This window comes from Vespa crabro, chromosome 9, assembly GCF_910589235.1.
Source record: "Vespa crabro chromosome 9, iyVesCrab1.2, whole genome shotgun sequence".
NCBI lineage: Eukaryota > Metazoa > Arthropoda > Insecta > Hymenoptera > Vespidae > Vespa > Vespa crabro.
In genome coordinates, this window is record NC_060963.1 from 1,959,158 (window position 1) to 1,973,739 (window position 14,582).

The window sequence follows — 14,582 nt, forward strand, 5'->3', positions numbered from 1 at the left end:
ATAATAATTATGACAGGTATTTAATACAATTAATGATTAGAATGGCAGAACATTCGATGAATCTTCTTACGTAACAGAAATAGCACGTCAACTTGAATTTCTTTAGCTATACAAGACACAATAGCAAAGTAGTTCAAGTAGATACTGTCGAAGTGGAATCATCTAGTGTTATTCTATACACGTGCAACGACCACGTGTACACATAGAAACACAAACTGTCATATAAAAACGTACCTACTTGAAGCATAGAAAAAAATCAACGGGTATCGAGGACTTTCTTTTATCCACTGAATTAACGAAATCTATTTTTTTTTTTTTTTTTTTTTTTTTTTTTTTTTTTTTTTTTTTTATCAAAATCAATATATACTATTGTTTGTATCTAAGAATTAAAAACTTTAATTGAAATAAAATTGAAATCACTATCGTTAGAATCACACAGAATATATGAAATAATATTTAATATCAATAAAAATCTGTATTTTATATATATATACATATATATATATATACATAAATGTTATTATAAAAATTTTTAATTTCTTAAAAAATTTTACCATTCTTATTTACTTTTTCTTTTTTTTTTTTTTTTTTTTTGATAAAATGGTACAAGTATCGTCAACGCATGTAGATGCATAATAGAAATAAAAATCTAACATACGTATGTAGATACGTATGTATATAACGTAATAATAATACGTATGTATAAAAATAATTGTCTCTAAGGGAAATACATTTCAATGCTAACCTAAAAAAAAAATATTCTACCAAGGACACTACTACGAAGACTTAAGGAATGGGTTATTTATAGGTCCTGTTAAAAAATAAAACATTGCAATTGTCTGTTTATCAAATGTCGTTTATGTTGTCATGTCTTACAGAGAAATTTTCTTTTTTTTTCTTTCCACCCAATAATTATCATACAAGCATAAAAATTGATTTATACTTGATAAATGAAGTATCACGGACCAAAGGAGATGGGAATTTGAAAAAAAAAAAAAAGTATATCAATTGTCATCGTAAATATGTTAAATATTTTTTTTTTTTTAATTGACTCGTTCATTAATTCATAAAAATTTACTCGGTCATTATTAAATAGTATGAAGTTTACCAACCGTAGTTGATCGTAAATGTTATTCAATTTTCGCGCCATATTCTGCCATATTTTTTTGTGAATAATCATTAATTAAAAAAGAGACAGAGAAAGTTAAATTAAAAGAGAGAGAGAGAGAGAGAGAGAGACAACAAACATACAAGCCAACGAAACTTAATACGATAAATGTTTTCAGAGAACATTTAGTCTCACGGGAATCATTTTAAGCACGTTAAAAGCCATTAATTATTGTACGATCGTTGATATTAAAAGATCAGTGATCTCCTTTGATAAATTTACTATCGCGCAATTTTTTTTTTTCTCTTTTTTTTTTTTTTTTTTTTTTTTACCGTAAACGAAGAACTTATCATTTGCGAATTTTTCTCTTACTTAGTTTCGACTAATAGATACGTAAATTAAATTACATACTCATCACTTATATCAAGTACTACTCATAAAAATCAGGCATATACACAGTACATACATACACACACACACGTACACACACACACACACACACACACACACACACACACTGCATCCTGTTATATTCTGTGAGAAAATAATAATCAGTGCTTCGCGCATGCGTCGTGCGCATTCTAGTCTGGTACTCGGTCTGCGGCGTCGATCGCTAAAGGTTTATACCATTATCGTACGACGATGTGGTGTGTATGTACATACATACGAGAGACAGAGAAAGACAGAGAGAAAGACAGAGAGAGAGAGAGAGAGAGAGAGAGAGAGAGACAATCAGAAAAAGGAGTTAAAGGGACGACGTTGAAAGAGAGAGAGAGAGAGAGAGAGAGAGAGGAGGGTAACAGGCGCAAGAGGAATAAAGAGGAAAAAAAAAAAGAAGAACACAACGGATTAGTGATCAGGGAAGAAAAAGGTCCGACAGTGGAATCGAGAAGTGTCACTACGTTTGTCGATGCGCTTTTTTGTGTGCTCTAGTCCATGCTACTTCCAATCTTAGAACACGATCCTCCATGCGTTGAAATTTCGTACTGGACACTGAACGTTTCGAAACTTCATCTCGATCATCGGTGTATATACTATATTTACATATATATATATATATATATACATATATACACACATAATATATGTATATATTGTATATACAATCGTTGAAAAGATTAACGAGTTTTACTTTCGCACACTCACCAGATATTGTTTGCAATGTTTTTTATGCTTAACGCAGGAGCGTTTCTTCTTCTTCGAATTGCCCGCAGCTAGTCCGTTGTTCGATTTCTCTTTGCGAGGCGTCGACAGCTGATTACTCTTGTTCGCGGGCATCGTCCTTTTTTCTGTCGTTCGCAGAGAAAGATAAAGAGAAAAGGAGAGAAAGAAAGAAAGAAAAAGAAAAAGAAAGAGAGAGAGAGAGAGAGAGGGAGATAGAAAAAATTGGTCAAAAGAGATCGTCGAACGTCTTACTCTCGGATGGATGCCAAGCGAATGTACCTTCGTCGTCTTTCTGTCCTACGACGAGAGTGATTGATGACAGGCTTGAAATTTTTCTCCCTACTGGATTGGACCGATGCAGGTGCGCTGCGCGCAACGTATGCGCACGAAAGTCTTCTCTCTCTCTCTCTCTCTTTCTCTCTCTCTCTTTCTCTCTCTCTTTCTTTCTCTCTCTCTCTTTCTTTCTCTCTCTCTCTCTCTCTCTCTCTCTCTCTTACTCTACTACGATAGAGAGAGATAAAAAGTTATGACACGCGCAATAATAATGAACTATTTCTGTCTACGAAGCCACACCTATGACAAATGTAAAACAGTCGATTAAGATCTCTCGATATATTCGTTTTCTTTCTTTTTTTTTTTCTTTTGTACTTTTCATACGATCGTAATATGCCTACTAAATCTACTAGTGGACACGGCGTGGCAGGACGGGAAAAAAGAGGGTGACGATGTCGCACCGACAATACACGAACGTACAAGATTTATCGACGAAACTTCCCGACACGAAATGATGTAATCTATGTCACTGAACCTTCCCCATTAAATCACTTCCTCCTATTCCTTCTTCCGCACTTCGTCAGAGATTTTGCCTTTTCTTTCTTTTTTTCTTTTTCTTTTTTTTTTTTTTTTTTTTTTTTTTGAACACATCTTTATCGGTGATTTAGAAATTTGAAATTACCGCCAATTTATCCTCATATGTTTTAATAGTCAAATGTTGAACAGATTATAGTTATAATTACGAAATGTGAATTAATTCGTATATCTGTAGTTATCAGTAATGTGTTGTGTATTATTATTATAACCACAAAGATGGGATAAAACTTTAAACGATAAGAATATTTTTCAAGAACGTTGTTATAATAATATTCTATCTTACCGACTGATTTCTGGATGTATATATGCATCTGTTTATAGACATAGCAGAATAGAATAGAGGTACACAGACTTAATAATTCACAAATAATTCACACGTTTATTCGAAGTTACGTAATTATCGATAGGCAATCTATATCGAAATAAATCCAGCAAATCACGAGCACTGTTCAATCTGTTTTATCGATACTTTCTTTGTAGCGATATAGAGGGCGACTATCTTTATGGTTTATGCGCCATCTTTTTCCAGCTTGTGCGTTATTTTGACAAGTTAGGTTATATACTGTTACACGTGATATTCTGAATAATAATTCTATGATATTCTGAATAATAATTCTTTGTATTAAAATGGACGCATATGATATTTTTAAGAAACTAGCTGTTGGATCGAAATTCAACATGCAACGCTTTCAATCAGATGCAAAGAAATTCAAGGTAATAATTTTTTAATAAGTATTAATTCCAAAATTATAAGGTTAGGAAATAGAATTATTTCTCTAAAGTTTAGTAATATATATTTCCGATAGTTAATTAATAAGCAAATTGAAAATATACCAAAAATCGATGAAGTAGAAACAAATGAATTTGCCAATGTTTGTGGCAAAACATCTCTTAAAAGAAAATATGAGGATGATGAAGAAGAAAAGAAGGTTGATACTTTAACATTAATTGAAGGAATATCTGTTCCTGTAGATGGAAGTAAAGTAAAAACCAAAATGAATAAAAATTCTATTACAGAAGCTAAAAAAATTAAATTGGAACGTGAACAGGTATGAAATTTAATGTAAAAGAAAAGATATACAAATAGCTATACTTGTAACTTATGTTTTTAGATCAACCAATTTCGTAATCAGCATCATATATCAGTCACTGGTAGTCATGTACCTAAATCCATAGCTACGTTTGATGAATTATTAACAGAATATCAAGTATCTAAAAAATTGTTAGATAATATGAAAGAATGTGGTTACGAAGAACCAACACCTATCCAAATGCAGGCAATACCTGTCTTATTGCAGGTATATTTATGTCCCATAAGTTTTTATTATGGTAAAATAGATAAAGAAATTATTTACAAAAAATATGCAATAGTAAATAATATTCATTCCTTTTTTATAATTAGAATAGGCAATTATTGGCTTGTGCCCCAACAGGCTCAGGAAAAACTGCAGCTTTTTTATTACCAATCATTCATCATTTGAATGGTCCACAAAAACAGGGCTTTCGAGCTATTATTTTAAGTCCCACTAGAGAATTAGCTAAACAAACATATAGAGAATGTTTACGGCTTAGTGAAGATTATGGCTTTAGAATACATATTATAAGTAAAATTAATCAAGCACTTTCCAAATATGGCCCTAAAAGTTCACAAAAGTTTGGTACGTTTATTTCATTGGTTTAGTAATTTATCATATTTGTGTCTTTTCTTTGTATTATTAATTTATTGTACTTTAATATATTTTAATTACATATATATATATATATATATATATATATATATATATATATATATATATATATTTAACTTTGATTGCAGATATATTAATTACTACACCAAAAAGATTAGTATTTTTATTGAAACAGGAACCACCTGCCATTTCCTTAGCTAAGTAAGATATAAAAAATAAAATTTTTTTTTACTTTATATAATGAATAGTTAATAAAAATAATACTTTCAGCGTACAATGGTTAATAGTAGATGAAGCTGATAAGCTTTTTGAAGATGGAATGCGAGGCTTCAGAGATCAGTTAGAAGAAATTTCAACGGCATGTACAAATTCTAATTTACATCGTGCATTGTTTAGTGCAACGACTACACCTGTAGTAACAAAATGGTGTCGCAAAAACCTCAAAGGTCTTATTACTGTTACTGTCGGTCAAAGGTATATATTTCCTCAATGATAGATACTTCTTTTTATCAATTATTTGTAACATTTGTCTTTGTTCTTTTATTTAGAAATTCTGCTGTAAATCTTATAGAACAAGAATTATTATTTGTTGGTAGTGAAAGAGGAAAACTTGTAGCAATTAGAAATATTATACTAAAGGTATGAAAAATATCACATGTAAAAAGTTTGACATAACATTACTTATTCATATATTCTAAACAATATTGCTATTGAGATAATTTCTTTATAATTAAAAGGGTATTGCACCTCCGGTATTAGTATTTGTACAAAGCAAAGAAAGAGCACAAGAACTCTTTAGTGAACTCATTTATGATGGCATAAATGTTGATGTTATTCACGCTGATCGAACTCAAACACAGGTAATGTTATACAAAGTATTTTTTAATACAAATCAAAGGGATTATTGTTACTAATATCGTGTACGAAAAATTGTCTTTTAGCGAGATAATGTAGTACGTTGCTTTAGAGAAGGAAAAATATGGGTGTTAATATGTACAGAACTAATGGGTAGAGGTATTGACTTCAAAGGTGTAAACCTTGTAATTAATTATGATTTTCCACCATCTACTATTTCATATATACATAGAATAGGTTTGTATTATAATCATAAAAATTAGTTACAAGTAAAACTTGTTACAAGTAAAATGTTTATTAATACTTTTATATGTAGGTAGAACTGGTCGAGCTGGTCATAAAGGAAAAGCAATTACATTTTTTACAGAACAGGATACAACAAATTTAAGAAGGTTATTTAAACACATTAATCATTAAAAATATTAATTAGAATATTATATTATAATAAAATATTATACTCCTTTCTTTTTTCAATTAGTATTGCAACAGTTATGCGTGCATCAGGTTGTGATGTTCCAGAATATATGCTTGCTATGAAAAAACATAGTAAAAAAGAGAGGCGAAAACTTGAACGAACAGCTCCTGAACGGGATACTATATTGACAGTACCAAAATATAAGCAACATGTGAAAAAAAAGTTGAATAAAAAAAATCCTGTGAATATTAAAAAAACTACAGAAGATAAGCACTAAGTATACCAATCAGAGAGATATATTAAATATGTAAATTTCATTTTATTATAATATATGTCATGGAAACAAGATTTGATATTGATTATATATACATTTTTTATATGACCAATAATAAAAAATATATAATCTTTGAAATATATTGAAATAAAAAAATAACGTATTTATAATTATCAATATAATATTCTTTTACGTTTCACATAGCCAATCACAAGGCAGCTTTGGCATCTTATTGGCTGGCCATGGCAAATAACCAGCAGTTTTAAATACCCAATAATCATAAGAAACTTTAGCTATCAGACTTATCAATAATATCACTTCAGTAGCAATTATGTAATAAATATAATCAGTCCAATCTCCAGGATAGACACACATTTTTGATGGCTCTAAATCAACCACCTTTTCTTTTACATTTTCGCATAAAACTTCATCTGAATCTAATATACGTGTTTGCAACCACACCTAAATATTAAAATATAAAATTAATAATAAAATACATTAGGATTAATATCATCTTATAATCTTTTTCTTACCTTTAAATATTTAGCAGTATTACAATCACAATGCAATTCATTTCCACCAAGTTTAACTAATCGAGAACTTACAAAACTTTTATCATGCACATTAAGACTTAAAATATAAGTTGGAAGCTGGAAGAATAAAATATTTCATAACTAAAGATAATAAAATATTTACATTCATTATAAATATAATTAATAAATTGTTACCGATTTAATTTTATTGTATCTTAAACTGAGTAGTGCATAATTATCTAAAAATTTGGAACCTTCTAATTTATTGATTGATGATATATTATTATAGTCAGCATAAAATTCACGTATATCTTCATAACATGGATTGGTACTCAAATCATCTAATACTGTGATCTATGAATGAAATTAATATAAGAAGTAATAATTTTCTTTTTTGGAATAAATAAAGAAATATTAAATACATACATTGTTGTAAGAAACATTTAGTGCTATGGTGTTGCGTGGTAATTTGTCTGGTAATTCTGTTAATTGTATCCCACTACAATCCACATTTACTGCTAATGTAGGTGGTTTTCCTTCGACTATATCTAATCTTCTAAAATTACATTGACATTGCCAAGTATCACCTTTTGGACATTCTGTCTGCAACTAAATATAAAATAATCTTTATCATCTTATATTACATATAAATATTATACATTTTTTTCTTATTATGATTCATAGATAGACAATAAAATGTAATTAACAAATTAAAAAATTTATGATCATATTAATACATACCAGACTAAGATAACGCACTTGTTGCAATGGTACTTGTTCTGTAGTATTAAACCAATGCCATGTTTTACTTGCAGAACATACTGTTTCATTTTCCCTATTAAAATTAATTTGTTTCTCTCCTGTTTTATTGATATATTGATAAATGTCATGACACCAGAGAGTATTAGTTCCTATGAATAACAAAGTGATATCCTATTTGGCTATTACTCCATATGTGCATTAATATTATAACAATATAAAAGAGATAATAGAATGTGCATTTACCAGAAATGTCAAGCCAAAATTCTCTACCATTCATTGTATTCAGTGCAGGTAAATGCGTTAAATTATTATAAGATAAATCCAAAGTAGTAAGCTGTGCTAATCTAATTAATGAATTATTGTCTACTTCGATTAGAGCATTATTTGAAAGATTCAAACATAACATTGGTGCCAATATGAGGAATTGCCCCTTGACACGATTTATTCTTCCATCGGTTATGGCAAGTGACTTTAAACTTCTCCATCGTGTTTCTGTGGCATCAAATGTGTCCAAGGTAGCATTACGAATATGAACATAAGATATATTTGATTGAAATCCTAATGGCAATAAATTGTTAAATTTCATTAAACGCTTTACTAGAAAACTAATATACATTTATAAAATAAAAAATATATACATTTTATTATACATATATATATATATATATATATATCGTATAAATCTTAAGACATAAACTGTTATAAATATATTAAAATTATTTAAGGATAAAAAAAATTATTAATTAGGCTTACCAACGCATGAGAAACCATATTTGAGAGTATGATTATCTAAATTGCAACAAAGTACTGCGTCACTTTCGTAATTGCGCGATAGATTAATTTTCTTACATGGACAATCGACGTTTAAGTCAGGACAATCGGATGGTGGCCGATAAAAACATTGTTCCGAAAGTCCTGAAAAAATTTCTGTAATTCCGTTGGTATTGGAACTACTTGATGCCTGTTGATCTTCTTCTGTACGTGCATACACCACCCCCACATACAAAAGGCATATTATCACTATTTGGCACTGCATCTGTCCATTAAAAATTTCTCGTTCTTATCAACCTCGTATAATATTTTTTTTTTTTCCCTTTCACATTTACATTCTTTATAGATTTTTAATTGACAAAATTTCTTTCTTATGCGTTAACGATATCCTTTGAAAAAATAATTTTCACCTTTTTATTCTATCCTATTTATATATATATATATATATATACATATATATTTTTTTTTTATATACTTTTTTCATCGTCTTCTTTTTACCCCATTAGCCGACTAATCCCATTATTTATACTTGTAGAGTTCTTCTTTCCTTTTCTCCTCTTCTCTCTTCTCTTTTCTAAATATTATTTCTGAGATAATATTTCCGATATGTGGATGCATACGAGTGTGTGTGTTGTGTGTGTGTGTGTATATATATATATATATACATATATATATATATACACTAGCTTACCGATAACATTCACAAAGAGAAACTACGGCGACAAATTTTTTCTTTCTTTACTGATTAAGATTCTTACTATTTCATTAACGTCACACATTTTTTTCTTGTTGTTATAATTATTACTACGAATATATATACAATATGTATATATATATATATATATATATAATAATTTGTCTAAATCGTGTACTTGTTTTCACACATAAGCCTTTTGTACCGTTGCCAACTATATACAATGATGGACATGAAAATGTCAACATTTTATCTTTCTCCCACTCTTTTCATTTCTTCTTCACTCTCCTCCACGTCTTATTACTCATTTTCATAATATTCCATTCCTCCCGCCATATGAAAACTGACCCTGCAATAAATTGATATATTACTGATATCGATTTTCATTTTAATTTTTTAAATTTATCTATGGCGATTGATAAGGTATTATTATTAATTAAATTATTATATTAATGTCGGGATTAAAAGTAATGTGGTATAAAATTCGATTGTATTAAAACGTTTTATTTGTTAACAAAAAGGACTCTTATCTTTTTCTCGAGATAAAATTATAAATAATAATAATAATAATAACTAAATTTGATATGTTTATATTTCATCGACTTTCGTCGACGAAAAGATAACGCTAACAAAAAAAAAAAAAATGTGAGTATACAATTTTTGTTATTCTTTTTATTGCATTGATAAGAGAAAATTATCAGAGTTTCTCGTTCATCTTATGAACTGACATAAACGAGTAAATTCACTTAACCATGAGGACTTTTTGGGTCACTCGGGTTGACCCGCTAACGAACTAAAATTGGTCAAAGTGTCATACTTATTACGCTCTCTTCTTGCGATTCGAATCATAACTTGTTGCATGAATCACTGTTTCTTTTTAAGATTATTTGTTATGCATCGAACGCGAATATATTTGATGAACTTGTACGTAGATCATATCTGATTACGTACATAAATATACTACGAATTTATTTACTTATCTTATAAAGCTTATTTATATAAACTTAACTGACTAAATTCGTGATATTTATAATATTAGATGTTATAATGTTAAAAAATTTTTTATTGAATAAATAAAATATAAAATTTAACATAAATATTCAACTTATGTGTTATCTCATTTAAATATACATTAAAAATGAAAATATTGAATGTATGTGAAGTCGTATGAAATAAATTTATTAAAAATATAGGCACCCCAGGCAAAAGAATATTTACAAGATTATGATTTGTACAAAGAATATCTAGAAGTAACATTCAAAGGCACAGTGATCTTATTTCATCTCCATGGTTTTCTAACTGTTCCTGCACTAGTACTTCTTTTAATGGTTTGATCTGTAACATATGTATCGCTTCATTTGTATCAACTTATCAATCATTATTTATGATTCTTGAACTAATACAACATATAACTTACGTGTATTCGGTGAGATAAGATGCTGTGAAATTTCAGAAGTCCAAGTCTGACATCTAGCTCTAGATGAGTGTAATTGAGTGATAATTGGCGATTGGTAATCTCTCATCCTATAAGAGCATTAATAAATAATAAAGATAAAATATTTATTAAATGTAGTATATATAATATAATGATAGGATGGATATATAAAATATCACATTGATAATCCTATAAACTTATTGTAATTCATGCTATATTATTATTAATATTATGATTTAAATAATATAAATAGAAGTTCTTTTACACAAAGTAGATTCTAGTATAAAAAAAAGAAAAAATAAATAAATAACTAAATTATCAACTAATAAAGGTTTGTAGCAAAAATATAAATAAATTACTTTCTTAAATAATATGTATAAAGTCTAAATATGTTCTTCTAGGAGATGAGAATATGGAAAGTGCTATATTATACAGAATCATACTCTTTGAGCTTTTTCCTTGCTAGGGTCCTCTGGGTAGCAAATGAGTATGATCGTGCTGAAGTTGGACGTTCAGTGCGACACCGTTTAATTTCACGATCATGCGCTATTATTTTCATTTTGTATGCAGGACTTTGAGTAAATAATTCCACTATATTCATGGATGCTGCATCACACTTTTGAAAATGACAATTTTATCATAAATATATGGGACTACTAAAGAAATACATGCAAATTTATAATATTCCAAATTTACTATTAATGCTATGATAGTAGTACTCTTATATATATATATATATATATATATATAATTATAACATAGAGTTTATATTTTAAAGAATTATTAGAATTAAATTCTATGCATTATTATTCACTTTGAAAAGTAAAAATGAATTGTAATTTCTAAATATATGTCGATTAACTAGCAAGCATTCACAAGTGTTCTTATTTTTGTAAATGTGAAACCAAAGTTACCTGTAATTGTAAACGACGTAAAAAATGCAGTTCTGATAAATCAAGAGGTGCATCAACATGTAGTTTAAGCATACATTGCAATGCTTCTTTGTATGTATTTTTTAAAGTAATCACACGATCTGTTTTCATTAACCTGCGTACTAAATACCCTCGTGTATACGCATTGATAATAGATGCAGCTTGTATCTGTAATATAAATATTTTCAATTGTTCAAGGATATTTTTAATATATAAAATATATTAATATGACAAAGAACTTTTTTTCTTTTTACATCTTACGTGTTTCTCTGCATACATAGAACTGTCAATGATGGGAACATGTACAGTTTTACAGTCTAATGGAAATAATCGACGGCTAATTGTAGATTTTTTACTCTCATTTGTTATACTTAAATTATAATCACTAATTTTATTCTTATTCATATGTTCTTGTATTTCTCTATTTTTAATCAATGTACAATTGTATTTGGGCACGGAGGTCTCATAGGCTTCGCCTTGTGACGATTGAATAAATTCATAACATTTCAAATGTTTTTTTACATCATTAAAATGATTTTTGGAATAAATATAATTTAGTGGACATATTGGACTTAATGCACGTTGATTTGGTGATAATAATAAAGTGTCTTTTTGAACAACAGGCAGTGATTCTAAATCTTCATCTTCTTGTTTTGTATCTGTTGGAGTGTTTTTAGAAATAGAATTATTTATTGATACAGCTTGATCCAAAGAAGTAGACGACAAAGATTTGTCATCTATCACTGGAGAAATTTCAGGAAAAGATTTCTTTATTTCTGTCAATAAAAGTAATTGTTGCTTTTCAAATTCTTTTTGTAATGAAGATTGCTCTTGTTGTTGTCGAATTACTAATTCAGACATTTGTCTTTTATGTACTTCTTCTATTTCTTTCAAGATAGTCAATAATTTTTCAGATATATTGGCAGAATTACATTTTTCTTTTGATTCATTTATTTTATCATTATTTATATTTTCTTCATCAAAACTCTCATTATGTTTATATGTCCTTAATTTTTGTGACTCATTAATTTTGTGCATTTGTGCTTCAATATCATGCAAATTTCCTAATGACCCTCCTAATTTATTTGTTGTATTTAACACTGCAATGTTTTTACTCTCCTTCCATTCTTGTGGCCTATGATTTTCTTTATCATTGTTGCTTATACTATATTTCTTTTTATTATTGTTCATTTTTATATCAGGCTTGTAGATATTTTCTTTCTCAATCATCATTTGTATACAATCTACGGATCCTGTAGTTTGATACATGCGAGTTTGTGGTTCCAATATTGTTTGTTCAATCTCAGTCTTATATAAATTATGATTACTTTTGCTAGATAAACTCTTTCTTTTACACTTTGAATTTTTTAATGTCTGCTGATTATCCATGACATTAAATTCATTGTTTTTAATTTCATTTTTCCATTCAGTATTTGTTTGTGTAATATTCCATTCTTTGCGTCGTATAACACTTTTTGCAGGTGTAGGAATATAATCCACAGTAGGAAGATCATTGGTATTATTTAATTCTGTTTGTATGTGCGCAAGCAACATAGGACTTGGAGTGTCCAAAATGTAAGAACCTTGACGCACAAGATTTGGTGTTTCTTTAATAGAATTTGTTTCAGTTATCATTGAAAATTCTTCTCTTTGATATATATTTGAATTATCCAATGTAATAGGGATAATATCTAAAGTTTTAGGCACTTCAGGTTTCCAAGTATCTAAGATATTTTGTTTGACTTTTGATTTTGTTGTATCAGTAAGACTTTCAGCCGAATCGGTGCTTAAGACAGTTGATCTTGGACTAAGTGAATGCCTTTCTGTTAAATTTGTTTCAATATTTTCATTGGAAGATATTTCATGTACCAATTCGAAATTATTACTTTGTTCTTGAATATCTATATTTTTATTCATTTTAACATCATATGTATTTCTCATAGGTATTTCATCCACATCGATATTAGACATTGCATTAGGAATCACATTTTCATTATCAAAATTAAATGTGTGATCAATATCCTGTATTCTCATATCATTTTCTATAGATTTACTCTTGTCACTAAATTTTGTATCATATAAACCTTTTAATTTTTCTTCTACTTGAATTGCTAAATGTTTATAATATTTTGCTTCTTTTCTAACGTCTTCGGTTATCTAAAAATTAGAAATGAAGAAATTTATTTTTCAATATTCTATAGATAATAGACTGTATGTTGATAATTAAAATCATTTATTATAATATACTTACCATTGGTGGAAGAATAGGAACACCATTAATTTTTATGCAAGAAATATACGCTTGCTGCGCCATTATTATTTATTTAATAATTTAATACAAATAATAACAAATTTCAAATGATAATAATTATTATTCATTCATCTAAGGTTATAACAGTCGAAAATATATATTTTCATATAAATTGATAATCTCTAATAACTTTGACATTAATATAGATTATTTGTAATAAATCAAACATATAGAAATAAATTATTTAAATTTTGAGAAAATAACTTGGTATAACAAAAACGTGAATTCTGAAATATCTAAAAACATCTTTAATCAGGATTGGTCAATATGACTTCAAAAATTTGTTTTCAACGAATAGGAGAATAGTCAGTAGAATTGTAAGTTTTCGTCATCTTCTTGTTGCAGCATAAATCTTTTATGAACTAAGTTTATCTGTGAAAAAAAAAAAAAGAAAAAAAAAAAAATAATAATAATAATAATTTATGATAAACGAAACCGAAGAAAAGAATTTATTAATATTTTGATTAACATATATCGAGGTAAACGTTAATCATATTTAAAAAAAAAATCAACCTTAATCAAAAATTCTCGATATTATTTTTCATTTAATATTACAATTATCAGTATTATTTTATTACATACATAATATCATTTAGAAAAAGTTTAATGTAAATTTTCAAATACTCCTTTCGAATATATACATATGAAAAAGAAATATATAGAACTGAAATGTAATATTAGGACTAACGCTGTCAGAGTCAGCTCTATACTGCTTCATACTGGTCTATACACATTCCTTGCGAAGTACGAGCTAATTTACTTATAAACAT

The 14,582-nt window shown here is 28.0% G+C and overlaps 4 protein-coding genes across 14 annotated transcripts in view; 1 reads left to right on the forward strand and 3 right to left on the reverse strand.

Annotated features, from left to right (window-relative positions):
* LOC124427027 overlaps positions 1-3,551 on the reverse strand; it is a 26,921-nt gene extending 23,370 nt beyond the window's left edge. For 5 of the 6 annotated variants that reach the window (XM_046969444.1, XM_046969442.1, XM_046969443.1 and 2 more), the window contains exon 1: positions 2,255-2,397. In XM_046969444.1, coding sequence (XP_046825400.1) covers positions 2,255-2,386 — 132 coding nt within the window. In that variant the 5' untranslated portion in view covers positions 2,387-2,397. Of the gene's footprint in view, positions 1-2,254; positions 2,398-2,524; positions 2,846-3,425 lie in introns of those variants that run through there. The other variant, XM_046969448.1, reaches the window with a different exon arrangement.
* Positions 2,855-6,464, forward strand: LOC124427028 (probable ATP-dependent RNA helicase DDX52). 2 transcript variants are annotated; one of them, XM_046969453.1, is made up of 12 exons: positions 2,855-3,484; positions 3,623-3,856; positions 3,949-4,191; positions 4,255-4,440; positions 4,545-4,800; positions 4,959-5,031; positions 5,101-5,304; positions 5,379-5,469; positions 5,568-5,690; positions 5,772-5,922; positions 6,002-6,077; positions 6,164-6,464. In XM_046969453.1, the coding sequence occupies exons 2-12, from the start codon at positions 3,770-3,772 to the stop codon at positions 6,375-6,377; spliced, it is 1,704 nt and encodes a 567-aa protein (XP_046825409.1). In that variant the 5' UTR covers positions 2,855-3,484; positions 3,623-3,769; the 3' UTR covers positions 6,378-6,464. The 2 variants fall into 2 exon arrangements, with proteins under 2 accessions (XP_046825409.1, XP_046825410.1); XM_046969454.1 differs by having other exon boundaries at positions 2,855-3,061.
* A 73-nt stretch (positions 6,465-6,537) lies between these two features.
* On the reverse strand, positions 6,538-10,131 carry LOC124427030 (protein halfway). Its single transcript, XM_046969455.1, has 9 exons — positions 9,132-10,131; positions 8,916-9,014; positions 8,423-8,829; positions 7,913-8,227; positions 7,649-7,818; positions 7,334-7,516; positions 7,103-7,261; positions 6,908-7,024; positions 6,538-6,836 (listed from the first exon to the last, which is right to left on the reverse strand). Exons 3-9 carry the CDS (start codon positions 8,703-8,705, stop codon positions 6,564-6,566), a joined length of 1,500 nt encoding a protein of 499 aa, XP_046825411.1. The 5' UTR covers positions 8,706-8,829; positions 8,916-9,014; positions 9,132-10,131; the 3' UTR covers positions 6,538-6,563.
* Positions 10,132-10,297: 166 nt separating this feature from the next.
* LOC124426846 (myb-like protein P) lies at positions 10,298-14,287 on the reverse strand. Of its 5 annotated transcripts, XM_046969004.1 has the most exons (6): positions 13,753-14,287; positions 11,763-13,658; positions 11,484-11,669; positions 11,013-11,185; positions 10,552-10,658; positions 10,298-10,469 (listed from the first exon to the last, which is right to left on the reverse strand). In XM_046969004.1, the coding sequence occupies exons 1-6, from the start codon at positions 13,813-13,815 to the stop codon at positions 10,414-10,416; spliced, it is 2,481 nt and encodes an 826-aa protein (XP_046824960.1). In that variant the 5' UTR covers positions 13,816-14,287; the 3' UTR covers positions 10,298-10,413. The 5 variants fall into 5 exon arrangements, 2 of the variants coding, with proteins under 2 accessions (XP_046824960.1, XP_046824961.1); XR_006942804.1 differs by lacking the exon at positions 11,013-11,185; XM_046969005.1 differs by lacking the exon at positions 11,013-11,185 and having other exon boundaries at positions 10,298-10,658.
* Positions 14,288-14,582: the final 295 nt, after the last annotated feature.